A 26,060-nucleotide genomic window follows, 5' to 3' on the forward strand; every position below is an offset into this window, starting at 1 on the left:
TATACGTAGCCTCTCTCCTCTCCCATTTCATTGTTTCTATTGGTCAAAAACAGACCAGCGAGAGAGAAACGGATACGAAATGACCCAGCACATGAGGTTCCTTTGACAAACGACGGCGACGATAGTACTAATAGATATACCTATCCCAAGACCATCTGAGCACATAGCCTGTGATTGTTCATATGGAACTTGAAGCACTGAGAAATACTGCCAAAATGACTGGACCATAAAACCGAGCTAAGCTGGCCCCGGCCCCACTAGGACACCCCCAGCGTCCACTAATTTATAATGCAAGCTCCAATCCCCTGTCGCCATGCGTCAAACCCCAAAACTTCAAAAAATTGCCCCTCCACCACAGGTCAGTCATTCTTGAAATGTGCGACCTGCTCCGTCACCCGTCAACCTGAGGAACAAGAGATTCTCTGGTAGCGCACGACGAGATGGGCATCAACGAGTGGATGTCTGAGGTCCAGGCCGCAAGACCGGTGGCCTGTAAGTCACATCCTCGAGAGATTAAACCTTTGTGATGCAGTTATGCTGACCAATTCCCTAGACCTCATTGACCTCTGGCATCTTTACCGGACGCCGACCCTGCTGGTGACCCTTGGTGTCTTGGTCTCGGTCTACATCTATCTGCTCCTGACCCAGGATCGGGAATACTCTGTTGCTCTGCGAAAGATATATGATGAGCCGGCCAAGAGCGAACCCGCTCCTGCACCTGTGGTGATTAGTGAAAAGTCGACTGTGCCAGTCATCAAGAACCCTGCTACGAATGGACCCAAGCGCATCAAGGGCGAGCTTCGCAAAGCCGAACCGAAGCCAGCTGAGCCGCAGTCTGATGAGCCATGGCAGGTTCAGCCTCTGATTTTCTTCTCTTCCTTGACTGGCAATACCGAGAGGACTGTCAAGGGCCTGTCCGAGTCGCTGGCCGATGCCCTCAAGCAGGACTCGACCGCAGCCGAGAAAGTTCTTGCGCCCAAGGTCTTGGACCTCACCGAGGTGGACTATGACGAGTACTTCATTACTGCGCCCAAGGCAACGGAAACGAGCGGGGCTGTGAAATATGTGTACTTGTTGCTCATCCCCAGCTACAACATTGATACCATCAACGACAACTTCTTGGAGCATTTGCAGGAAACCCACAATGACTTCAGAATCGATACTGCGCCCCTTTCAGATCTCCTGGGATACTCGGTATTTGGCCTGGGTGATCGCGAAGGATGGCCCAGCGAGGAAGATGGGTTCTGTTTCCAGGCCAAGGATGTTGACAAGTGGATGGCCAAGCTGACAGGTCGGAAGAGGGCCTATCCTCTAGGCATGGCAGACACGAAACATGATCTCAAGGAAAGGCTGGACGAATGGTCTCGAGGTGTCGCCGACGTTATTAGTCTCATTGGCAGCACTGGCAGCTTGGGCGAAGGCGTTCCCGGAAGCGGTGACGCCGTCGAGAGCGGCGACGAATCCGTCTCTGGAGATGACGACGGCGAAGTCCTTTTCGAGGATCAAACGGTCGAGATCAAGCGCCCCAAGAAGAAGCAGACTGGTAATTTGGAGGATCTTGAGGACTTGGGAAAGATCATGAAGTCTTCAGGAGGTGGTCAAAATGGATCTGCGCCGATTGCTGTCGACTTTACCACTTACAGCAAACCGGCCAAGAAGACTGCAACACAAACCGTAAAGGAAATGGTACCGAAAAGCTCGCCTACTTACAACTCTCTCACGAAACAGGGCTACACTATCGTCGGCTCACACTCTGGTGTCAAGATCTGCCGCTGGACAAAATCTGCCCTGCGTGGTCGCGGTTCGTGCTACAAGTATTCATTCTACGGCATTGCGTCCCACCAGTGCATGGAGACCACACCATCTCTTTCTTGCAGCAACAAGTGTGTCTTTTGCTGGCGACACGGCACCAACCCCGTCGGCACAACGTGGCGCTGGGTTGTAGACCCGCCAGAGATGATCTTCAACGGCGTCAAGGAGGGACATTACAAGAAGATCAAGATGATGCGCGGCGTGCCCGGTGTGAGAGCAGAGCGATTCGAGGAGGCCATGCGCATCCGTCACTGTGCCCTCAGTCTCGTCGGCGAACCCATCTTTTACCCTTACATCAACGAATTCCTCGCCATGCTCCACGCCGAGCGCATCTCGTCTTTCCTGGTTTGTAATGCACAACATCCGGACCAGCTTGAGGCCCTTAAGGCGGTGACCCAGCTCTACGTCTCCATTGATGCAAGCAACAAGGAGTCGCTGCGCAAGATTGACCGTCCGCTCCACCGTGACTTTTGGGAGCGCTTCCAGCGATGTCTAGATATCCTGCGCGAAAAGCGCTTCAAGCAGCGTACCGTTTTCCGTCTCACTCTAGTCAAGGGCTTCAACGTCGACGACGAGGTGGAAGGCTATGCCGATCTCGTCGAGCGTGGTCTGCCTTGCTTTGTCGAGATCAAGGGCGTGACATACTGTGGCACCAGCAGCTCGGCGGGCGCCGGGCTCAGCATGGCCAACGTACCCTTCTACGCCGAGGTCCAAGAATTTGTCGAGGCGTTGAACAAGAAGCTCAACGACCGAGGCCTGAAGTACGGGTTGGCTGCTGAACACGCACACAGCTGCTGTGTTCTGATCGCCAGCGAGCGATTCAAGAAGGATGGTAAATGGCACACACGTATCGACTACCAGCGGTTCTTTGAGCTGCTCGAGGAGAGAGGTGCAGACGGAGACTGGAGGCCAGAGGATTACATGGGACTGCCTACGCCCGAATGGGCCACCTGGGGCAATGGTGGATTTGACCCTAGAGATCAGAGAGTCGACAGAAAAGGCAGACCAATTGAGGCCTAAGTATGATATACACAAAAGTTATGCAAATAGGTGAGACTGGGACGGCGTATGCGCAGAAAAGGTATCAACTAAAAGTAGTGTTTACCCTGTACATGTTTGAAAATGAAGAAATACAGAAAGTCGTTCGTCATTTGTCTATGGCCAACCCTGGCTATGAATTTCCGGACGTCCATACATGCATCGTGCTTACAGAGAATATACAGTGATTTCTGGTCCCTCTTCTTCCCCCTGAGGACTCCAGCCGGGCACAGAGACAAGTGCCGTTCCGAGTAGTATTAAAATCTTACAATGAGCTCTCCCCTTATCTTTTTATTTTCTTCCTTCATCGAGCTCATGGAATCAGACGACCGCTTCGATAGAAGACGATGACAAGTGTCGGATTTTTGCTTCTTCTTTTCATTTTTTTCAAAGAGCGGGGGAGTTTCGTCAAATAGAGCTTGAGCTACTCTGTGAATGACACCACACCTCCGATCCAGTTGTTTGACATGATAGCCCATTCGAACGCTGCTGTTAGTCAAGGCCCGGGTGGGGGATACCGCCAGTGCCGTCAATGTCGAGGGCCTTGTCGTAGGCAATCATTTCAGCGAGAACATCCAGAACTCTCTGTTGTAAGTAATCATGGTTAGCAGAGTGCTTCAACAGCGAGGATATCTGAACAAGAGGCGCAAAAACATGGAAACCCCCAGACCGCCTGTGGCCACGGGAATCGTTTCGAGCAACAACAACAACAACAACAACAACAACAGAGACATACCTTGTCAACAGTCTTGTCGTAAATTCCAATCAGGTCTCCAGGCGTAGGGTAGACCTTGAGGGCCTTGTAAAAGGCAAGGGCAGCCTCGAGGGTGTTGGAGGGGTCGGCGGCGAGCTGCTCGCCAATCTGGACGTGCTCCATGAAGTAGCCCTCGCGCTCATTGACACCGGCGGGGAAGCCCTCCTCCTTGGCAGCGTCGACGGCCCGCTGAATGTCCTTGACGCGCTCCTTGCCGGCGGCCGCGGCGTGCTCCTTCTCGTTGCGCACCTGGCGGCGCTCGCTGCGGCGCAGTGAGCGTCGGAACTCGGGGGACTTTCTGCGCTGGCTGTCAAAGTAGATGGCGTAACCTATTGGTGATTTGACATGTCAGAAAACGGCGTTTATTCCGTAGGTGAGGTAGCTTCGAGGAGGAAGATCGTGGTTGAGGAGAGGGCACAGCTGCTGTTTCTCTTCCTGGGATGTATGGTGACGTACCTAGCAGACCTGTTGCTATCGTGGCGACACCTATCGTCGCTATCGTAGAGTTTTGAACCATGCTGTCTGGATGTGTGTGAAAGAGACGACTTGGACGTGAATAGGAAGAGGCCTGGAAGTTGGAATCAAGTGTGTTTGTTGGATGTCGTGGGCGACAAATGTGTCTGAAGCTGAACGTTCGCCTGCGATAAAAAGAAGAATGGAGAAAGGCTAGCTTTTCGCTATGGGTAGAGCTCCGTCAATTGCTTTGGTTGCGCACACGGACGGTGACGGGCTGCCGTAATTTTTTTTCTCTTTAGGCCCGTTCAGCAGCCTGCCGAGCCATTAGCGATCGATGGGTCCCCCGTACCCGGGGGCCTGGGCCACTGTTTGTTTGGTGGTCAGGGATTGGTCGCTTATAACTATTTTCCGCTGCCGACCCTCAATGTCAAGGTCAGGCACTGAATGGCGGGTACCCAGTACGTACTACTGCCCTTAACGCCTGCGACGCTCAGGGTAGAGGTACGTACTCTTATCAACCCCCCCAAGAAGCTCACTGCAACGCCCAATGACCACGGCTACGATGCCGCTGGTAACTCCGACTTGAGCTTCGTTTCAGTCTACCGCAGTGTCCTGCTTCTCACAACAATCCAGTCTGCAATGCGGGACTTGTTCTTTCGTTGCGTATAGCGTTGCATATACTCTATTTTCCATTCTATACTCCATGTTGGCGCATCCTGCGGTTTCTGGTTTCAATTGTAGCTCTGATCTGAAGCGTCAATACGGGTAATCTGGCATCGCGAAGTCCGCTGCGCCCCCACAACCAACGCTCACCATGTCCGACGAGAAGAAAGGAATCTCGCTCCGTAGCGGGAAGAGAAAAACCACCCGTCCGGTTATCAGCGCGCCAAAGCAGATATCAGGTCCCATTCCCAACAATGCCGTCGATATACCGCGTAGCAGCGGCGGTGTCAAGCCACCAGGCCCGGGGCCCATGGCTCCTCCGCAGCCCAGAGAGAGGCCACCGCCGAACAGAGGAAAGACAAGTGACAAGGTGTTGCGCCGATACTCGACTCGATTTAATAATATTCCGGACAACTTTGACGCCTCGGCACCGCCAATGCCATCGCTGCCTACCTTTGACCCTTCCAAGTACGGCGCGCCACCTGCCGAGAGACGGCCACCCCCTTCGAGAGGCGAGGGAGGCCCAGTCGGCGGCACTCGAACAGCTGGCCCCGTCGTCGTTGATATCAAGGCCCTGAGAGATCCGGGACTTGCGCCTGACCAGTATGTCGCCAACATTCTCAGCGAGGCGACAGAGGACGAGATACGAGATTACGAGGAGAGTCTGCGGAAACTCAAGAGCCGAGCCGCAACGGATTTGCAGCAGAATGTCTACCAAAACCGCACGCAGTTTATCAAGATCAGCAAGGAAGCCGAAAAGCTAAAGGGGGAGATGCGCGCTCTGAGAAACTTAATCACAGAGCTTAAGTCAAACACGACGGCGCTCAGAAATGCTTCTGCGAATACCAGCGCAACCCTCAATGGTGAGCTCAGTACTGGACTGAGTAAAAAGGATAGACGAAGTTCCGTCGCGGACCGCACTGCATTATGGAATTCCCAAATGCAGGCTTTGTACAAGAATGTCGAGGGCTCGCAAAAGTTCTTACCCAACTCCTTGGGAAGACATGTCGTGCAAGATGCCGGCTACTGGATCGAGCTCGACAATGCAACCTACAAGTCACGACGTTCGATGCAGATATTTCTTCTCAATGACCACTTGCTCGTTGCCTCGCGCAAGAAGAGAAAGGCAGACCAACCCAATGATGCTCGTGCTCCCATGACCAAAGTAGTCGCCGACCGTTGTTGGCCTCTGCTGGAAATTGAAGTGGTGGATATGGCTAGCACACACGAAAGCTCCAGTAGCAGGAACAAGTTGGCTGATGCCATCATGGTCCGTGGCATGGGTCAGGAGTCTTTTATTTACCGTACAGAGAAACCCGAGGACACCCAAAAGTCTGCTTTGACCCTCAACATCAGAAAGGCCGTGGAAGAGTTGCGAAAAGGATTGCAGTCCGAGATGGAAGCAAATAACAAGGCAAAAGAGACAATCAACTACTTTGCTTCTCGAGACCCCGGTCTTCTCGAAAAGACGGAACTACTCCAGACCTTGTCGGATATCAAAGACATGCTGATCGAGGTGGACGGCAAACAGCAGAATCTGAGATGGGTGGAGGGCCAAATGGATGAGCTAGACATTGATGTCGCGCTTCAACAGTTTGAGACGGCAGTTGCCAAGGTTGAGAAGCTTCGAGATCTTGCGAGGGGGCTAAAGAACAACACTATTGCTCAGGATTTCATCTACTTCAAGGTCCAAGAGCGATCTACGAAGCTGGCCGGGCTGATAACGAGAAATCTGGTCGATAATCATGCTCAATCCCAGAAAGCAAAGCGAAACGTCGGCTGGTTGACGCGTCTTGGATTCGAAGATCGTGCACGAGAAGCATATTTAGAGGCCAGAGGGACCCTGGTTAAGAAGAGGTCCAGGTAAGCAACGCATACCCGGCTGTGCCAGAACACATGACTGACAAAAACTAGACAAATCATCTTCCAAGGTGATCTTCACCTTTACATTTGGCAACTCTCGTTTGCGTATTTCAGTATCATACGCAACACCGTGGCCTGCTTCCAGTCGTGTTTTCCGCAAGCCATGCTCAGCGCATGTGTCAAGTGGGCCAAGGAAGAGGTGGAAAACTTCAACGTTATTCTAGCCCGGCAGCTCAGCAGTGTCGAGAAGGACGGCGAGGTCTGGAAGGAGTGCATGGAGCGCGCCAAGACGCATGCGCAGATGCTCGCCGAGGTCCACCTCGATTTCAGAGAGCTCATTGGCAAGGAGATTGAAGAAGAGCCGGTTGCCAATGGCGACACCAAGCCAGTAGGACTCGGAGTGAGTCAGGGGTAGATTTCAAATATCACATAGGGCCAGTCCCAAATCTTGGTAGGCTTGCCACGTGAGCGAGCCACTCTTGTTTGAAGGTTCGACGCCACCCAGCGCACTGTTTAATCTGGTTATGACCACAACTGCGCAGCGTCTATTGTGGAAGCCAATCGATGAATAATGATTTATACCTACTCCTGCTCTTTGATTGAATAATGCGATGGGCGGCAGCGTTGATTGTAGACATGATGGGGCCAAGCGTGTCTGTGCACGTAAAATCAACAAGATCATGAATGATTCAATCCCAAGAGGGGAGGATCTGCATATATTTTATGATAGACCGGGTCTTTTCTCTTACGGCCTGCTAGCAAATTGATCCTCTTGGAGAAAAGGCAATGAACATTGAAATCCAATATCTGCAATACACAGACAGATAGACCTCGCTGGACGACCCAGCAAAAGAATCAATATGACCGCGCACGGACCATAGCCACGGATACAATAAATCGAGTGCCCAATCCCACATCAAAGAAAACATTTCGTTTACTTTCAGAAATGTCTCCTCTTTATCCTTGATTGGCGCAGCGATAAATCATCACATGGACACACGTAGTCTGAGACAGCAAAGGGCTGTGAGTGATACAAATGGTTTCGATTTAGTGACATTCGAGTTGTCATTCCTGAAGCCAACGTCACCACCTGACGCCAGCGCAAACGAGATACCCTAATATGCAGCAGAAGGACCATAGTCTTCCGTCGTCCTTCACGGATCCAAGCACTGATACCAGCACAAGAAAATGCAGGAAATGAATCAGGAAGTGACAAGAATCGCGAAACCCCGAATGCATTAACCAAGCCCTACGCAATCATCATGCTCATGCCTCATCAGTGTCCAATGCCATGAGCAGCAACCCAAACCAGAAAAAGGAGGTGCCACCTCGGTATCATGAAAAAAGGGGGTCTCTATCGTGAAGGATACAATAGGCATGTCGCACCGCTAACTCCGCGATATGCCAAGAAGAAATGTACAAAGACAACGCCGTGGTGAATGACCAGCAAGCGAAAGGACTGGCGGACAATCTCTCGCGAGCATATTAATATGCCATGTTGCGCGATAAGATTAGATGAGCTCGAAGCCATCGTCCTCAACAACCGACGGTTCCTCGGTCAGGGGGACCGAGCCGCCCTGGCGACGAAGGTTCCGACGAGCCTTTCGGCCCTTCAACGCGTCGCCATTGTTATCCAGTATTTCGTATTCCTTCTCGACGAGCTTTTCCGTCTCCTTGGTATTGGTTTTGACAAAGACCTCGAGCGACAAGGGCCGGCCGGGCGAGTCCTTTCGGTCAAAGCTGTAAAGGAAACCGTCCGTGACCTGGGGTTTGCGACTACTCCGGTTCGGTGACGGCAGAAGCTCAATCAGCGAGCGGGAAATGGCCGGATCCATCAGCTCCTCCATGGCGTCGACCTTTGCGCGGGAGTAGTTTGGCTTTACGTCGTGTACAAACTTGGGCTTTACAATGTTGTGAGAGCGGCCGTGGGAGAAGCTGGCAAAGAGGAAGACGACGTGTCAGTCATCACGGCAACGTATATTAGGGACAGATGCGCAATCCCTTGCGCGTGGTATACTCACCTATTGTCGAATGAGCGCCCCGGCCGCACCTTGGCACGCTGGCTTTCACTTCCACCTACAATTGTCTCGAAATCCATTGTGCTATACTTGCAGCCAGATGATGGGCGAGTGCCGTTGGCCCACTTGGCATACTTTTCCTTTGCTCTCTTTGGGTCCTGGGCAGCACCTCGGATGTCACGAGTTACCTCAAAGGAAGCCATGTTGAAGAATTCGATGATGGATATTGTGGCAAGTTGGATGTTGTAATCGTTGGTAGTAGGTACAACACAAAGCAGCCTTCTCAGGTAATGCTATATGTTGTTACTTTGTGCCGGGTTCCTTTCTGAGAACCTGGAGGGTGTGGACGCAAAGGTGTTTGAACAGAGGCACGGCCGCTGTCCTTGGTAGGTAAAGTGCGTGTAAGCTGATTAAGTATTATGGATCGGTTGGGACAACTAAATTAATAGCTGGCACAGAGGGAAAGATGAAGAGCAGCCTTAGGACCGGAGTCGGAAGAGTGTGTCAGAGGGATTGCAGTCGGGTCTTTTAGAATGAAAGCCAACAGTTGCAAAGAGATGACCGAGTCACACCGTTGTCAGGCGCCGGGGAGTCTTGAGCAAGTATGAGGTAAGAGCTGCCTTGTTTCCTTGCAAACAGCAAGGCTAACCAAGGAGGAGGATTGAAAGATGCGCCTTTGTTCTCTGATAGTCAAGCGATGATTCGTCCGATCGATGCAAGGTCGATACAAGAAAAAAAAAAAGCGTCTTTGTTTTTTCGAATAATTAAAAGAGAAAAAAGTATGATTGACAAAAAGACAAGAAAGGTCGTCAGTGAATCAGTCGGATCTATTGCTTAGACAGACCGAGTGACTCAGATGGAAGGGTCGAGTATGGTAATGTAATGTTAATTCGGTATGTTGGGGGGGGGGGGGGGCGGCCTAAGGTATGCGCAAAGCAAACGGACTAGCGGATGCTTGTTCTCAGGTACAAGCTGCCCGTTATCAGTAGTAGCGATAATGCAAGTGTACTGCTGCTGCTGCTAATACTACTACTGGCGGTTCTTCCAGGGGTGGTGCAGCCAAGACAACGCAGAAAGTCGAACTGATATTCTTTCTCAAAGGACGAGCAAAAGAATAGTCTGATGTAGAATGATTGATAATGTTTGTTTGTTTTTGTTTACGTGATTGGTAAATGTCCAAATCAAAGAAGAAAAAGAGAAAGGGGAAAATGGAAGGGAGGGCGGCGCAAGGTCATATGGGGACGCTGGCTGGCAGACGTTGGGACTTTGGGGGAGGACCCTTATCGTGATCGTGTCAGGCTACTGTAAAGGTAATGTAGGTACATGACATTATTTGCACAAGATCTGGGAGAGAGTGAATCACCGGCCGCCTGCTGGGCATAGCGCGTGGTGATGGCAGAGGTCTGGATTGGGGGTTCGTCACTTGTACAATACATACCTACCTACATTTCATGATAACCTAGGTAATTCTTGTACCCATGTATCTACAACTACTACAAGCCAGCTTCCTTCCAACAAGCCTGGCAGCCATTAATGTCTGATAGGTAAAGGGTGTGTGGACAGACAAAGTGGAACATTGGTACAGTAATGCAATGGGCTGAATGGGCGAGCTATTCAGCTTGACTTGCCCGTGCCATGTACACTACGATAAAGCTCGGGGCGTGTGGGTTCATTCGATTCCCCGGGATGAGGTGATGATGCATTACAGAGAGGCCGTGTGACTAGTGACGTGCTGCTCCTTGGCTGTTCCCGGGTCCTCAAGTTGCCAAGTTGGTCGTTGTTGGTCTCGCTCCTTTTCTCCAAATATCGGTACATTGCATCTGGTGGATCGAGGCTCGCCTGCTGATTGCACTGCCCTCTGATTAATCCATTTGTTGTTGTGATGATGATACGGCTGAGCAAGGCGGCTTGTACACACGGTGCAATTCCTCGCTCCCCAAGCTCCCGTCAGCGCTTGTTAGTGCGTGATGCCATCAGACGATAGCCCGGGGATCCAGCTGCCTCGCCCCTGTTGACAAAGCTACATCATCCTCTTCTATCTTCTCACTCTCATTTCACCCGCTCAACTTGTTGCAACTGGCGTTCCCCGTACCTCAGCTTGTTGTCTGGAGATTCCATATCGACAACATTATTAATACACTATAGAAACAACACAGACCTCTAAACCCCAAAGACCTGAGGAACACAACACAGCCGAAACAGTTGCATCGAGCCAGCGAGTCCAAGCTTCATTTCCCCCACACTTTGTACTATGTATGTGCTAGACTAGTCTATCTCATGCTATACAGTGCTACGTTTTAGGTAACTGGACTGAGCTCTGATTAGTCCCGTCCTTGTTTACGTGTTGACCTGTCCTTTCTCCTGAAAGGCTGCATGCATGCATCTCTCTGGTCCATGGTAGCTCATCGGGAAACATCGGACAAGAGAAATGAGACCTTTATAACGTAAATCGGCTGCTATCTCCCCTTGACGCCAAGACGGCGAAAACAAATGGACGGTCGTGACCAGCAAGTCTGATTCGGCGGTTAGGTGTGTGTAGTATACTTGCCAAATGCTACCCCTCGCACACCCCTCCATCACGTTATCGAGGTCACCCCCCTTCTAACGTCCACGATAAGCCACGGCGTATCACAGCTCCCATGTGCCTCGGGGTCCGGCTTCCAGGCAGCTGAGACACGCGAATTGCACAGTAATCTGCTTGTCACGGTTGGCTTCCACGGCTTCCACGGCTGCCTTGAATGTCTTCGGATGTCCTATTCTGGACTATCCCACATATGGGGTATATATGTGACTCGCCCGGCCGGAGTCATAGAACGTGCATACATGCATTCAAGCTCTTATCACGCAGGATTCGCTAACCGGGCTGAGGGGTGGTCTTGGAGCTCTTGGTCCTTCCTGTTTGTTTCCCGAGGGCAGCAACTCGCCTATGTATTCATAACCGAGCTGGACACCTTGAGCAAGTGACAAACGGCAAACGCTTTCAATTCTACCAAATATGATCCACTCCATCAATCGCACTCTGGTAACTTCTACGAAAGGAGAGGTATAGTCTTGCACCGAAAAGGAAATGTTTCTACTAGTTCCATTGGCCTGGAGGTCGCACAAAAAGGTCGATAACCTGCAGATCCCCATGCAGCTAAAGCTTCGACGGCAACGTCAAATTCACATGGGATTTCGCAGGCACCTGAGTGGCTCAAGGGATACGAATGGTTGACAGTATACCTTTGAGTACAGCACCCACAACTACCATTTGTTCTAATTGAGAGCTTGATCAAGTTGATGGTCCACGATCAAACCTATGGACATGGCAATGATCTCATCATGCTGGACTTTTAGATCCTCCAATCATCATTGTCCAGATCATACCGTGTGTCTCTTCATTCCCCAGGTTGGAGATCTGAGGGGGCGGGCGCCTGATTGTAGTGCCAGTAAGCTACCTGCATTCAGGTACATCGCCCTAAACGTTGGCACCTTACAGTTGCCATGTACCTAAACCTCGGGTACCTTGCCTGAGTGCCACTGGAGGCCCCGATCCGACATCAAATCGTGACTCTGAAGCATTTGCTCACCTATCAGGTTTAGAAACCCGACAAACAAGAAAATGCATCCCTATTCACCAGCTGGAACTGAGTGAGCATTGTCAAGTATGACGAAGCGGAAGTCATCTTTATCCGGTTTCTGCTCCCCAAGACACGGTCCCAGATCCTCGTCTCATGCCGCTACTAGGTACTATCTAGGGTTGAAACTGGGAACCCGTGACTACATACACAGTAGCATATCTCAGCCTCGATTGGGCATACCCTTGACACCATGGACCGTGGATCCATGGGCCCCCCAGAAGCCCGACTACGTCACTCTGTCTATGTTTAGATGAAACCGCTGACTGCAAGGCCAGAAACGGCTTGACCGGACGTTTGCTGCTGGAGATACATGCAAATGAGGCGGCATCACAGCAGCGACCCGAGACAACACGTCCCTGACCTGGATCTTTACCATCTTGCACTAGCCTTGGCACACTGCCGTCGCATGGTGATGCCACGAGTGAGAGGGTTAAGATCAGTCAGGCCCCAACACCATATGCCTGACCAAGGATATCATCACAAGCAAGCTGGAGGCACACGGCGAAAAGTATGGCCATGGTTCTGAAACCTTTAGCAACTATCCGACTTGGGTGACGTGAGCATTCAATCTTTACAGCTGAGCTAAGACAAGCATATACAACAAACAGCCCCATGTTCATTAACCTGACTAACGCCGAGGTTTACAACAAAAGTTTTGGCGGTACAAATTCACAAGCTTCAAGCTGATAATCCAGTGGCATTCCTAGCAGCCATGCCCGCTGCTGCCCAGGCCGTGAGGAGATAACTCATCAGATTTTGGCAGCTCCTCGCGGTTTGGCATCAGCTGGCTTGAAACAGGCTTTCGCCGCCCAGTCGCTCAAGAACAACGGCATCTCCGTCTCCAACAGAAAGACGCTGAAGCCGTCCGTCTGCACTTTTTGTGGCGTGGTAGGTCCGTTTGTCGTCTTTTGAAAGTCCTCCTCGGCCGCGCCATGAGTCGTCATACTCCCGTGCAACCCTGCGACAAATGGTTTGAATTGCTGGTCACCATTTAGAGGGTGCTTAGGGTGCTGGACCGACACAATTGGCGCATAGAATTCGTTCATGGTGTTTCGGTGGAAATAGGGGAGCCACAAGGTGTCTTCCCCAACCATCCAGCGCGGCGGGATGACGGCAAAGTCGACGACATTCACGCCGGGTTCTCTATACGATGGCGCCGTGAGCACCGTAAACAGACTCGGGTCGTGTTCATCAAAGAGTAGGTTGCCCATGGGACAGTAGCGACCGAGATCGTATTTGTACGGGTAGTTTGTTCCGTGCCAGGCAGCGACATCGAAGACGGTATGGTCCTGCTTTGCTTCCCACAGGCGTCCGGCTTGACGCGAGATGATGCTCCATGTCGCATCATTTGCCACCGCTGTCCCTTTCTCGAGTTTGCCATCGAGAAACGCCTTTGGAACCTGAAAATCCCGTATGTTGGCCAGCCCAGTCGAGCCTATGGGACCAAGTTCAGGCAGACGAAAGTGGCCTTGGAAAAGCTCACAAATATAACCTCTCGCCGGCCCAGCCGGCAAAGTGACGCGGTATCGGATGCCCCTTGGGATCACGCATATTTCGTTCTGTCGAACAAGAAGCTTGCCAAGCTCTGTCTGGATATCGAGGGTCCCAGACTGTGGAATGATGAGCACATCGCCATCGAGCGACGAGAAGGCCGTGTTTGGCTTCATGGGCTGTGCCACGGAGAAGACCCAGATGGCAACGCCCGTCTTGGTGGCTGGATCTCCATTCTGTGCCAAAAGTTTCTGCGACAACCAATCTGCCTCTGCATCGACGGGGAATTTCGGCCACAGGTATGAGTTTGGCGAGATGACGCTGGGCTTTTTCGGCACGCCTTCATTCTGGTACGGCACAAATTCTTCGTGCCGAAGCGAGGAGCTCACACGATACATCCATGTCTGTAGGCTATGATCCCGCGGAGCCGTAAAGGAGCTGCCACTGATCCGTTCAGTCCTCAGACCAAAGGGAGGTTTCTGTGGGCTGTTGTTGACGAGCGGGCTTGCACCGGGAATCGCTTCAGACCTGAATCCACCTCTGGATCAGCACTGTCCATTTTAAACGTCAATTGAAGTAGTATAACTCACTGGTGATAGCTTCCAAATCCTTCCAAGTATTCATAAATCTCCTTGACGGCAAAGTCTGTTACTGGCGCCATTCTGGCATTTATTTCTTCCAAGCTTATTTACTTCGACAGCGAGTCGTAGTATTCAATGAGTGCCGTCGAGAAAACATTTCCCGGGCTCAGAAATATGCTTTCTCCTCATGATTCCCGCTAGTATTCCCAGCTCGGCCGAATGCCAATCTCTCAGCCATGGTGACATGTCGCCGCGCCCCTCCCCGCAACTTTACCCCAACTGTCACTTTTCCTCCTGCCTCGGACATCATACCCAGGTAGAGTTCATCCTCGGCACATGCGATCTATTATAAGCTGCAATACATGATATTCTCCGCGTTCTCTGGAGGCGGGGTTCTGCACTACCAAGAACATCTGACTTGGTGGGCAGAGCTCACGTTAATTGTCAATTACCCGACGATGAAGTAATGTACAATCGACTTGGACCCTTTTTTTTTTATCATTAATTCAATTGAAGAAAGTACAACTGACCACTGAAACAATATGGGATCTACAGTGACGCAAATCCACTATCTCACAATCCCCGAGGACAAGCATCTGACTGATGTCAATTCAGACGCCGGCAAGACATGGGCAAAGGCATTGGACGTGCTGGAAGCCCAATCGGGATTCCATCGTCTATACTGGGGTCGCTCACCTGAGGATGAGACAAAGGTGCAACTTCATGTTGGTAAGCATGGCGCAACAGTTTCCAGTATCCATTTCTTCCCAAGATTATTCCATCCTCGTTAAATGTCGAAGTTCCCTAGCATAGGGGACTGGACTTGAGTGAGGGGCTTCTAATGCCGGTGATAGTGAGAGATACACTGGCCCAGCACAAGGGCTTCTTGTCCTCGGCAGATTATTCCAAATTCAAAACTCTCTTGGAGCCTCTGCTGCCGTCCTCGTCAACGACCTCGTCAGATTTTCTAGTCCGGCACGCCCACATCCGGGACTTTACACCCGACCCGCAAGCCCTGGCGCGCGGCGCACCGGTGACGGGCACGGCCATTTACGTATCCACGTCGGCGGCGTGGCACGAGGGCGCGTGGCCGCTGTGGACGCACGTTGTGCGCCACGTCGACGGGTGTCTGGGGTGCACGGGCGGCAGCGTCGAGGAGACGGTCGACGGCCGCGACGGGTGTTATATCGTCTATGTGGGTTGGGAGAGTATTGGTCACCACGACAATTATCACCATACGGAACATTTTGCCAAGAACAGGATCATTGTAAGTTGCAACGTTTGTAATGTTTCTTTCCCCCCAAATATGATTCTCGGGAGTATTCCAGAGTGCCATAGTGCCATGGTGCCTTTGAGAAGCAAGGGGTTATATGAACATGTTCTGATCCGAGTTTTATTCTTTATTAATCACAGGGTAACAAATGCTAACACGTTAATACCCAGTTGAGCAAGGGCAATGAAGGCTGGCGCGAGTACGGCCACGTCCGTTTTGAGGGAAGTAGAGAAGGGCCGAGAAGTCTGCGATCAAGAGGGAAGGAAAAGCTCTGATTTGTAAATTGATTAATAGATACAGCCAGATGAAATGAGAGAGATTTCAATTGGGGGAACACAAAAAACATGGAAACCCTTCATTCGAACGAAAGATCAACTGAGACGTAATTGTCATTGTCACCGAGTCATATTCATAGTTTATACCCTCTGTATCTTGTCGAAATTGCCAAGGCTGGCGACAATGATAGAAGTCCTTAAGTGCACGAATCGAGAAGCAGTCCTTCTCACATGTACTTCCACTTGTAGATGATTCAACCCGATTATATGACTACTATGGCAGGTCAATGTGAGCGAAATTGCCCACGTTAAAAACCATTCGCAGTACCGCTGTCGGATCGTCTTATTTCCTAGTGTCTAAATTGCATTGACTTTAATGTCATGTCGAATATGCCGGCAGATCACACCGAGGCTGGAGTCGTACAGATCTGACAAGGACCGACAAGGCACACTCCTTCGCACGCGACTCGCGCAAAAGCTGCCTGCAAATCCCTACCCTGCGTTTCGTCGCCAAGGGCCGCAATGTCTGCCTCCTCCGTCAGAGCCTGTTCTGCTGATTTTGACTGGCAGAGGTCTTCCTCTGTCGCCAGCCAATCATCACTGCCAAGCAGCCACCAACAGGGGGCACGACGAATGTAGGCTCTAGATACTTGCGTGGGGCTGTGAAATGCAATTGCTGCAAGCTATCATTCTCGGGCACCTTTTGGTCAGATATGGGCCAACATGGGATTACATGTGATGGCATCAAGGCAACGTCTCGCGCGGGAGGATTAAATCGCGGGCCGTTGTCTATACGCCACCCCCATAGTCACAGAGTGTCTACAAAGTAGCATTGTGCCCATGTAGATGCCAACAATTGTTCGTCTTTTGCCATAAGGCTGCTTCTGCACGTCTCTTTATTTAGCTCGATACGTAGGTGGTTTTCTGGGTTTTGGCCCCCGGGCCCCTCCAAAATTTGGCCCCCGATACGGCAAAAACGGGTAGGTAGTCGGCACAGTCAGCATGAGCTGAGAGAATTGGAATGTTGCAGCCATATTTCATTCTTCCATGTCCGTCAATTTAGATCCTCGCGTAATCTTCTTCTCCCCTTTCCGCTTTATTGCAATCAGACTTATCCGGGACCTGGCTGCTGCCCCCGAGGAGAGACCAGACTCATAACTACCGCGCAGCACCATGGACGCCGCTCTCCAAGGGCTTTTCCCGCCCGGAACGGACCTGCGCACCATCCCGGCCGTGCCAGGCCCCGACGGACAAGTACCCAACTTCATAAACCCTCCCACTCTCACCCCGACCATTATTGCTGTTGGCGTCATCTCGTCAATCCTGGCCGTTATCTTTGTATGGGGAAGGCTATATGCGAACCGCAACGCGCTTACACTGGCTGACTGTAAAACTTTTCTTTTCTTTTAAAGTGAAAATTTCCCTAGGTAAAGAGAGTGCAAGTCTGACTGACTATGAGCAGATTTCATGATTTCTTCACTCATGTTTGCTCTAAGCAGTACTGGAGTCACCACTTCACGTAAGCCTAATAATAACACTTGGCTTTTGTCGCTTTAAATACTACTAACTTGGAGTTTTTGCTAATTGCGAGAATGTGTTCCTGCAGATAACCAGTTTAATAGGCACCAATGGGACATACCACTTTGTTGGGTTGATGAGGTATACTTGAAGGTTTGGACTAACGAGTTTTGCCCCGAATACTACCAACTACAATCATGACTAACTAGTGTATAGAAAGTATTTGCCCAAACACTACTCAACGGAGCAGCGCTCTGTTTTTCGAAAGCGTCCATTTTTTTCATGTTTCTCCAAACATTCTCCGTGTCTCCTGCCATGCGCAAGGCCATATATTTCGGCCTGTTTTATACGTTTTCGCTGTACTTTACTTTCCTCCCCCTCTCATGTTATTTCCTAGCTCCGCATCCCGGACACCAATGGGCAGAGTTGTTTACCGACGACGGCTCACAGCGTCTGATTCCTTGGGGCGTAGCTCAGGCTGCCTTGTCCATTTTGTTGCATTTTTACATTTTCATTCTCCCTATCCCCATGATCTCGAGGATTCGACTGCCTTACAAGAAAAGGCTGCAAATAATTGGAATTTTTGCTACGGCGTTGCTGTAAGTATCGTTCAATATTGACTTGTGCATTATATTGACGTTCTTCTGTCTAGAGCGGTTGTAGCCAGTACGGTCGGGCTTGTCTATCGCATCCGAGTCCTAGAGCAACTGCCCAACCTTAGTACATGGGAGGGAGCCATCGTTTGTATTTGCCTGTAAGTTATTATCATCACAGGGACTGGCTCTCAATACTCTCGACCGACGTTGACACATGTTCTTCTGCCCTAGTATCGTCGAATATAACGTCGCCATCATAGTTGGCTGTATGCCTGGCTTTGCGAAATTCTACAATGTTCACGTTTCGCAATCTTGCGTTTTCAAGTGGCTTGGATGGAGCAATGGAATGTCGTCTGCCCATGACGCCGAGCCCAAGCTGCACCATCCACAAATTCTTACATTTGGCTCTCCCAGCCCTAACAATCAAGCACCATACGTCCAAGTGACAGACACTATGCTCCTTGAATCGCAAATATCGTCCTCGGGCACTGTTATTCTTGATGGGGACGGGAACAAGGAAGGTATCTACCGATCCGTTCATATTATGCAGCATGTTTAGCTAGGCGGTCATGACAAGAAATGACAGAGGCCGAGGCGAAGGACGGGAATCAAAGACACAACGGCGGGAGTTCAACAGAGGTCATACCATAGAAGAAAAAACAGCATTTTAGACTAAACTCCGATGCGCTCCCGAATGGCTCATAGCGGTAGCTGTTTGTGTGCAGCCTCCAAATAGGCTACTGGTTGTCCGACAAGGGCTTGAACCACTATCAAGGCTCGGTCGATTTCATCTTGCATACCAGGCTCGGTTAAATAAAGTATCAAAAGCATGAACAGTAATGCAAATCAAGAGAACAATTATTGAAGCATGATGGACTTTTTCAACTGCCTGGGTGGAAAATGACTGTATGAATGCTTGAGGACGCTTATTCGACAAAGGTTAATGTAAAATTTCATTAAAATGATGATAATGATTTTCTTGTAACCACGATCGACCAGATGACATCACATAGAATCAAACAATGCCTGAGCTTCTATAGGTATATTTTTATTGGAAATTCATACCTTACTTGATGGCTGTTTGCTGATTGGCCCTGTCCCCATAACAGTATTCACAAGGTCGGATCAGGCCGAGAGTGGATGTTTACCTAGAGTTGAATACCTTGTGTGTTGATGCCCATAGTCGACTTCGGGACATGAAAAACCTGAAATTGATTTTGAGCAGCCGTTTCTCTACATCTGCACAAACGTTTCGACCTGAAAGTCCTTGATTTCGCGTTGCGAAGCCACAAGCTGCACGCCAGCCTGCAAGGCCGACCGAAGGGCTGAAAGCTGAACAGAACAGCCCGCATTCGGTAAGCGCTGCGGCAGCTCAAGCGAGTCTCTCGATTTGAGGCAGCCGACATGCTCTGGTCAAACCTCGCGAGACGCCGACAGTCCACCAGTGAAACATTCATCGGGACAATAACTGCTAGAGCCTAAACCATCAGAATAGTGGCATCACTTTTATGATTGACACAGTCCAAATACCGCTCGCCTATTTGTGTGTTTGAACATACACCATGTCCTCCTCGGAAGATGATTCTTCTCCTGATACCTGTTCGACCTGTTCTCGATACGCCAGGGAAGGAAGATTGGACTTTTCCAAGTCTGCAGTTGCAGCTTCCGCAGCAGTACATCAGGAATGCTCCGAATGCGATGCTTTTGAAATCGACGAGAGCCAACTCTGCGGCTTCTGCATTCACATTCGCCCTTCCCACTTATTAACGTGTAGATGTGTCCATGACCTGTACAGAACCAAGGTTTCGTCCATCGAAGGAGAATACAATATCGTGATGGGGACTCTATCTGAGCTGAAGTCGAGGCAGAGAGGATGCGCATTTTGTCGATGGTGTGTCGAGGCTATCCAAGCAAATGCTCGACTATTTGAGTATAACGTTGAAGAATACGAGACGATACGAATCGAGAGAGACATCTGGATCGAACTGCGTAATTTGCGCAAAGGTGCTACGATATTAGGCCGAGAAGCACACGCGTATGTGAGCGTCAAGGCCAAGACGTACCGTTCCTACCTTGACTCCGACCAAAGATTCCACATTGGCCACAATAAAGGGTATTGGAAGACGTCTGTCGCAACCGAGAATGTCAAACTGGCCGATTCAAGCCCGCACAGCTTCGGTGACTTTTCCTTGGCATCATCCATTGCTGATTGGGCTACTGTTCGGCAATGGAAATCAGTTTGCGAAAAGGACCACGGCGCCTGCGGTGAGAGAGCGGCGAGTGAACTGCCTGCACACTTTCGACTCATAGATGTTACATCGAGATACATTATCGATATTACCACCAGTCCCCCATCGTTTTTTGCACTCAGCTACGTTTGGGGTGCCGGTTCCGAGGACGAGATGACACTACGTCAAAACAACTTGGTCGACCTGCAAAAACCCGGTAGCCTGCATGAACTTCCGCGGACGATTGTTGATGCCATGCGCGTTTGCGAGCAGTTGGGTCAACGCTACCTGTGGGTCGACAGACTCTGCATCGTGCAAGATGACAAGCAGGACAAATACGGACAGATCAGGTCTCTAGAGGCGATATACTCACGGGCAGAACTTGTAATAATCGCGGCATCCGGAGACGATATGCAATCTGGATTGCCAGGCGTTGATAACACATTTCCGAGACAGCAATATCAATTCGCCACAGACGTTTTTGGATTTACCCTGGTAAACAAACTCCATGATTTCAGCTCAGCCTTGCGGACTGTCTGGAACGATAGAGGTTGGACATACCAGGAGGCCGTCCTTGCTAGGCGCAAGCTCTACTTCACTGCCGCCGAGATCTGGTTTGAATGTGCAGAAGGCATCAAGCGCCAAAATGAATATTCTACAACTTGGCCCAAAGCACGTGGATATCAAGCAAGAAGTTACACCAATGCTGGATCCAGCGGTGATGACTTTGAGGACTACAGATACCATCTGGGGCAGTATTCCAGAAGAATCCTGACATATCCATCTGATGTATACCATGCTTTCCGTGGTATTGAAGCTGCATTCTACCCCGGGAGTGAAATCATCCATGGATTGCCAGCATGCGACTTCAGCCGTGCGTTATTGTGGTCTCCATACAACAGACCAGAACTGCAAGAACGTCAGTGCAGTGACCAAGAAATAGTCCTCCCCTCTTGGTCATGGGCATCATTAATTGGGGCAATCGAAACTTGTGGATTATTTGGTACGAACAAGAAATACTACATGCATGGCTCTTTCTACTGCTCCCTCTGCAAGTGGGAGACTTCGGAAAATCAAGACGACCAGCAGGCTCTTCGCCAAATCAATTCTATTCACGATGAAGACGTCTGGAAAGAGTTGGACAAAATCTTTGCACGAGAGCTAGGCTTTGACAAGCGCCCAAATCATCGACAAGTCCTCGCTCTTGCATGGGCCAAAGGTTGCATCGAAGCAGATGTGCCTAATGATCTGTTTCAGCACGACTTCGATCCACGTCGGCTCCGATCGAGCTCTTCCATATCTGCCAAGGAATTGGCATTGCGCTGGCCGACACTTCAAGACTTCTGGACTGAAGTTCGAAAGAGGAATTATTGCACAGAAGATCCCCCCGGTCCACCGACTCTTGAAAAAGGGCACATCCTCACCCGCACTCAGTCGTCAACTCTGCGCGTCGAATATGAAGGCAAGTCAGCAGAGGACGCTTACTCCACTGAGAAATTTCTAATCCGTCATGCACCCACCGGCGCAGGCAGTGTTGAGATTATCGGATCACTTCTTGGCGCAGGCGAATATAAACTGCGTGGTACAATGCCGCAGGGGCAAGTGGCCAACGTGGATTTCATCGCCCTGGCCTTGGGATATATGCCAGGGACAATAACGATGAAGCTGGACAGGGAGACGCAGAGAGGAAATCGCTTTCATCAGGATCAGTCGAGCTATCTGCTCTTCGAAGACCAGCCGGGTGTCATTGTCATGGCTGTCACATGGACTGGGTCAATCGCTCGTCGATTAGCATTGGGATGGGTCACGTTGCAAGGCTGGGTGGACTCGAAGCCGACGTTTAGAAGAGTGGTATTGGCATGAAGAATGAAGTGCCTGCTATCTCAACAATTTTATACGTAAGTTTTATGGAAGAACTGAGCGTTATTGTTCAGTGAAGGAATGCTTCAAATTTTACTAGAAACAAATGCTCGTGGCCATATCGAGCAATCGAAAATTCAGCGTATTGGCGACATCATGTATGTTAGATTTCCTAGAGAGCTGGCAGTCTAACGGTTCCGAGTACTAGAATCATCAGGCACATCAAGGGTCGCGGAATTGCACTGGTGTTTGAATAATTTCTGTTATTGCACACGTTTGTTGTTGTCAAGAAAAGAAGTGCAAAATGCGCAAGTATGTCCTAACTTTGTGTCACGTCTCCCAGTGGTTCTGAAGAGCTATCAATACAGGCGAGGGTGTTGGACTGTTGTATCTCTGATATGAGACTGATCATTGATGTGATGTAGTAAGCCTTTCTATCTATACATATCTACGTCTCGTCCCATGGCGGTTAGGAATCCTGTGAAATATTCCTCCTTTTCTTCCTCCCGAGTGGCCCCCTCAGCCTCACGGGACCCATCCCATCATTTCACAAGTACATACTATGCCAGAGACATACTTACATGTTCGAGAATCAATCCTCGCGCCATCATCATCATCGTCATCATCATCATCATGTTGAATACTCGCTTATTTTTGTTTCTTTAATTCCGAGGTGCCAATCTCAAATGACGGAATAGTATCCAAATAGGCAATACTATATCCATTAGTTGATCAGCCTCGTGGAACGACGATGATAGCAAAAAAACGCCGCGCGATTGATATCGTTCTGCTACTCTCTTGTCCTTGTTCCCCCCCTGCATCGATCTAGCGGTCACTAGTAATGGTAGTGACAGACTCATCGTCATGACTTGTGTGTGCGCGAAAGGCTTTCTTTCATTTCCGCACACGACACGAGTACACAACAGAATCGCAAGAGGGAAGAAAACACCAAAGTCACAAATGAGGAAAGTGATCAACCAGTGTAAATGCTGGATCGAGCCAACAGAGAACAGGGGAGTCATCCAACGTTGCAATTAAGCAAGGGGGCCCAGAGCCAGACACCTGGGCGCGGCGACGTTTGTTTTTTCTTTGGGCGTTTCTTTTTCCATCGGAACTCGGGGTGGTGACTCCATGTCGGCCCAGGGCTTTTGAGTAATGGTGTCATTCTGTACTTGCCAATTCTGTTCTACGGGGGAAAGGGAAATCGCGTAAAAGATAGGACAAGCCAGGCCAGCAGATAAAAAGCACCGGGCAGGCAGACCGATGGACGCGGAACTCCGTGTATCTGGCCATGGACCAAGACTCTCTGTTGTTCAATTTCCAGGACCACCAGCAACACGACTTTTGGACTGACTGGTGTAGAGTATCCACAGTGGACTCGGTCTCCCCCTACCTAGACTACCCCATAGCGGCAACTGTGCGATCTCGTGGGCTCTGGACCACCTGGGCGTAACCGGGGGGGAAAGAGAAGAGAGGAGAATCGAGAACACGAGGCGAGCGAATGGGACTTTTACTATGTATCCATGATGGACTTACTTCGGATCGGTCAATCATCTCACGGCTACGTCCGAGCAGTTGATCATGTTGATCGATTCTGTTCATTGTCTATCGCGAAATAGATCCTCTGCAACAAAGACGCGTCCAAAGATTTAAAAAATTCTTTTGTCGAGAATATGACGGGAACGCTCATGCAACCCGCGGCTGTAACCTTGTCTCGACCGTACTTTCGGTTTTCTATTCCGAGGGTAGCAATAAGAAAAAAAACAGAGAGGCCAAAAAAAGAGAACAGACGAAAAGAAAGAAACCAAAAACAGGCCCCAGTGACACCCACCAACTCCACAGGTCTGGATTTTGTCCATTCCCTTCCTTTTTCTCTCCCCTTGGCTCTCTCTCTCTCCCCCCTCCACCTTTCTCTGGTACACCCCCAGTCAAGACGCCAGACGCCCGCCGAACGCCCGAGCCGATGCGCCAAGTCGGTTAGCGCCAGGGGAGAAAAGCACAGCGCAACGCCAACCAACGCCCTCATGCAGGTACCAAACGCTGGATCAAGAAAATCCTTCCTTTGTCTTCTGTCAGCGAACCGATTGCATACCTACGATTCGCTGCGAGCTGCATGTGGTGCGACCTTGGGTCCCGAAAGATCCCAGATCTGTCTGTCAAATCTCTTTTCTTTCTTCGCTAACAGTAGCCGCATACTCCAAGTGTGATACTGTGTACAAGATGATTTTAGAGTGCCGCTTTTTTCCCTCTCTCACACGTCACTGAGCTGAGATCCTCTGGGCGCTTCCTCAGTGCTACCCTAATGTATTCCGCGCAGAAGGAAGAGAAGGATTTTCTTTCCCCTTCTTTACCCCTGGCTTACTGCATCGCTGACAGAAGCTCATAATCCTCCACCTGTTTCCTTCTCTCTTTTTCGCCAGTCTCTTTGTTCCAATTCATCTTCCATTTCAAAGAGAGAGAGCAGGACACACACCGAAAAGAGGGGGAAATATTAGACCAAGGCACAAAACAAGAAGAAAAGAAAAGAAGCCGACCGTTAGTGGATTCCCGAAAGCGAGAACCAGAAAACAGCCACCGTGTGGAGCGCTTGCATCCATCCCATCCATACCTTATACCGAACAAGTCTATTTTACCTACCCTAAGTCTTTAGCCTTTGTCGGTGCGTCTGAGCGACTTTTCTTCCTCAGCCCAAAATCCATGACTGTAGTCTAGACTCCATAGTCGGTAATAGTTGGATACCCTTGACAGCGGTCAAAGAGAGTGAGAGAGAGAGAGAGAGAGATGCTCGGAAACAAATGCCCCGTTTAGAATGATTTGGTTTTTTTCTTCTTTCTTCAATGCTGTTGATCTCAAGTTGTACCGTCGGAAATGGCTCGGGCTGGACTCCTTGACCATGGTTCGGCGGCTCATCCGAACTCCATAAGATCGTCTGATTATCGTTGCCCCGGTTGGAATGTGATCGACGGTGTTTTTGTCGCGCGACTATACTACATACTACCCACCATGACTATAGCCGCCAAAGCGACGCACTGGAAGAATAATTGGAAAACTGGTATTGATTGTTGATATACAATGTTGCATTCACATGGCGATAATGGGGATTTGTTGTTTTTGGGTTTTTTAATTATTTATTATAAATGTTTTTTTCCAAGAAGTAAAAATAAATGGCATAAAACATGCACTTGATTCTCCAAACCACCCAGTTCCTAGAAAACCCCCCTAACTCAACACTATTTTCCTTTTATCCACGCTGCGTTACACCATTTGCCCGTTTGTCTTTGTCTATGTGGTATCGTGACATGAGTTCTAAAGTAGAAGAGAAATGTGTCTATTAAACACATCCACTCTACAGAAGAGCAGCAGCAACACCAACGGCGGCGAGCATACCCAGACCGACCTCGGTGCGGCCAGCGGCGGCAGTGGGGACGGCAGAGTAAGAGGTGCCAGTGGGCTTGGAGGGAGTGTAGGTCGTGCCGACCTCGGTCTTGGTGGTGGCAGAGCCGGTGCCGACGGGGTAGGTCTGCTTGGCGGTGCTGAGGGTGGTGGTCGGGTAGACGGGAGTCTCGGTGGGGTAGGCGCCGTTGCTGGTGGTCTCCTTCTTGGTGGAGGAGGAGGCCGGGTAGGTCTCAACGGGGTAGGTGCTGGGCTTGACCTCGGTCTCGGTGACGGGGCACACGGTGGTGGTGACGGCAACGAGCTCGGTGGTGACGTGGGGCTTGCCAGACGAGGCAGGGCAGTTGGTCACGGTGGGAGCGCAGCTGGTGACGGTGTACACGTTGGTGGAGTAGATGGTGCTGGTCGTGTAGGCCGTGGTGGAAGCAGAGCTGGCGCTGTACGAGGAAACCGAGGCCGAGGAAGACGAGGCCGGGTAGCTCTCGGCAGGGTAGCCGGAAGAGCTGGCGGGAGCAGTCGGGTAGACAGCCTCGGAAGAGGTGGTGGGCTCAACCTTGTAAGCGGCGCTGGCGAGGCCGGCGAGGGCAAGGACGGAGACGATGCGGTACTGCATTTTGAATT

At 50.4% G+C, this 26,060-nt stretch overlaps 8 protein-coding genes across 8 annotated transcripts; 4 read left to right on the plus strand and 4 right to left on the minus strand.

The window, feature by feature from the left end:
• Positions 1 to 440: 440 nt before the first annotated feature.
• Positions 441 to 2,832, plus strand: PFICI_05678 (uncharacterized protein; the record flags this gene model as incomplete). Its single annotated transcript, XM_007834259.1, has 2 exons — positions 441 to 492; positions 554 to 2,832. The coding sequence occupies 2 exons, from the start codon at positions 441 to 443 to the stop codon at positions 2,830 to 2,832; spliced, it is 2,331 nt and encodes a 776-aa protein (XP_007832450.1).
• Positions 2,833 to 3,342: 510 nt separating this feature from the next.
• PFICI_05679 (Mitochondrial import receptor subunit tom-20) lies at positions 3,343 to 4,121 on the minus strand (the record flags this gene model as incomplete). The annotated part of the gene is made up of 3 exons (XM_007834260.1): positions 3,343 to 3,435; positions 3,587 to 3,933; positions 4,061 to 4,121. 3 exons carry the CDS (start codon positions 4,119 to 4,121, stop codon positions 3,343 to 3,345), a joined length of 501 nt encoding a protein of 166 aa, XP_007832451.1.
• Positions 4,122 to 4,874: 753 nt separating this feature from the next.
• PFICI_05680 (Exocyst complex component EXO84) lies at positions 4,875 to 7,001 on the plus strand (the record flags this gene model as incomplete). Its single annotated transcript, XM_007834261.1, has 2 exons — positions 4,875 to 6,586; positions 6,638 to 7,001. 2 exons carry the CDS (start codon positions 4,875 to 4,877, stop codon positions 6,999 to 7,001), a joined length of 2,076 nt encoding a protein of 691 aa, XP_007832452.1.
• A 1,096-nt stretch (positions 7,002 to 8,097) lies between these two features.
• PFICI_05681 (uncharacterized protein) lies at positions 8,098 to 8,807 on the minus strand (the record flags this gene model as incomplete). Its single annotated transcript, XM_007834262.1, has 2 exons — positions 8,098 to 8,521; positions 8,608 to 8,807. 2 exons carry the CDS (start codon positions 8,805 to 8,807, stop codon positions 8,098 to 8,100), a joined length of 624 nt encoding a protein of 207 aa, XP_007832453.1.
• Positions 8,808 to 12,973: 4,166 nt separating this feature from the next.
• Positions 12,974 to 14,376, minus strand: PFICI_05682 (uncharacterized protein; the record flags this gene model as incomplete). The annotated part of the gene is made up of 2 exons (XM_007834263.1): positions 12,974 to 14,243; positions 14,306 to 14,376. The coding sequence occupies 2 exons, from the start codon at positions 14,374 to 14,376 to the stop codon at positions 12,974 to 12,976; spliced, it is 1,341 nt and encodes a 446-aa protein (XP_007832454.1).
• Positions 14,377 to 14,838: 462 nt separating this feature from the next.
• Positions 14,839 to 15,844, plus strand: PFICI_05683 (uncharacterized protein; the record flags this gene model as incomplete). Its single annotated transcript, XM_007834264.1, has 3 exons — positions 14,839 to 15,025; positions 15,151 to 15,563; positions 15,740 to 15,844. The coding sequence occupies 3 exons, from the start codon at positions 14,839 to 14,841 to the stop codon at positions 15,842 to 15,844; spliced, it is 705 nt and encodes a 234-aa protein (XP_007832455.1).
• Positions 15,845 to 19,520: 3,676 nt separating this feature from the next.
• On the plus strand, positions 19,521 to 22,049 carry PFICI_05684 (uncharacterized protein; the record flags this gene model as incomplete). Its single annotated transcript, XM_007834265.1, has 1 exon — positions 19,521 to 22,049. The coding sequence occupies one exon, from the start codon at positions 19,521 to 19,523 to the stop codon at positions 22,047 to 22,049; it is 2,529 nt and encodes an 842-aa protein (XP_007832456.1).
• A 3,343-nt stretch (positions 22,050 to 25,392) lies between these two features.
• Positions 25,393 to 26,052, minus strand: PFICI_05685 (uncharacterized protein; the record flags this gene model as incomplete). Its single annotated transcript, XM_007834266.1, has 1 exon — positions 25,393 to 26,052. The coding sequence occupies one exon, from the start codon at positions 26,050 to 26,052 to the stop codon at positions 25,393 to 25,395; it is 660 nt and encodes a 219-aa protein (XP_007832457.1).
• Between the last annotated feature and the right edge of the window lie 8 nt (positions 26,053 to 26,060).

The sequence above is a fragment of the Pestalotiopsis fici genome (genome assembly GCF_000516985.1).
Source record: "Pestalotiopsis fici W106-1 unplaced genomic scaffold PFICI_Scf_3, whole genome shotgun sequence".
In the NCBI taxonomy this organism is placed as follows: domain Eukaryota; kingdom Fungi; phylum Ascomycota; class Sordariomycetes; order Amphisphaeriales; family Sporocadaceae; genus Pestalotiopsis; species Pestalotiopsis fici.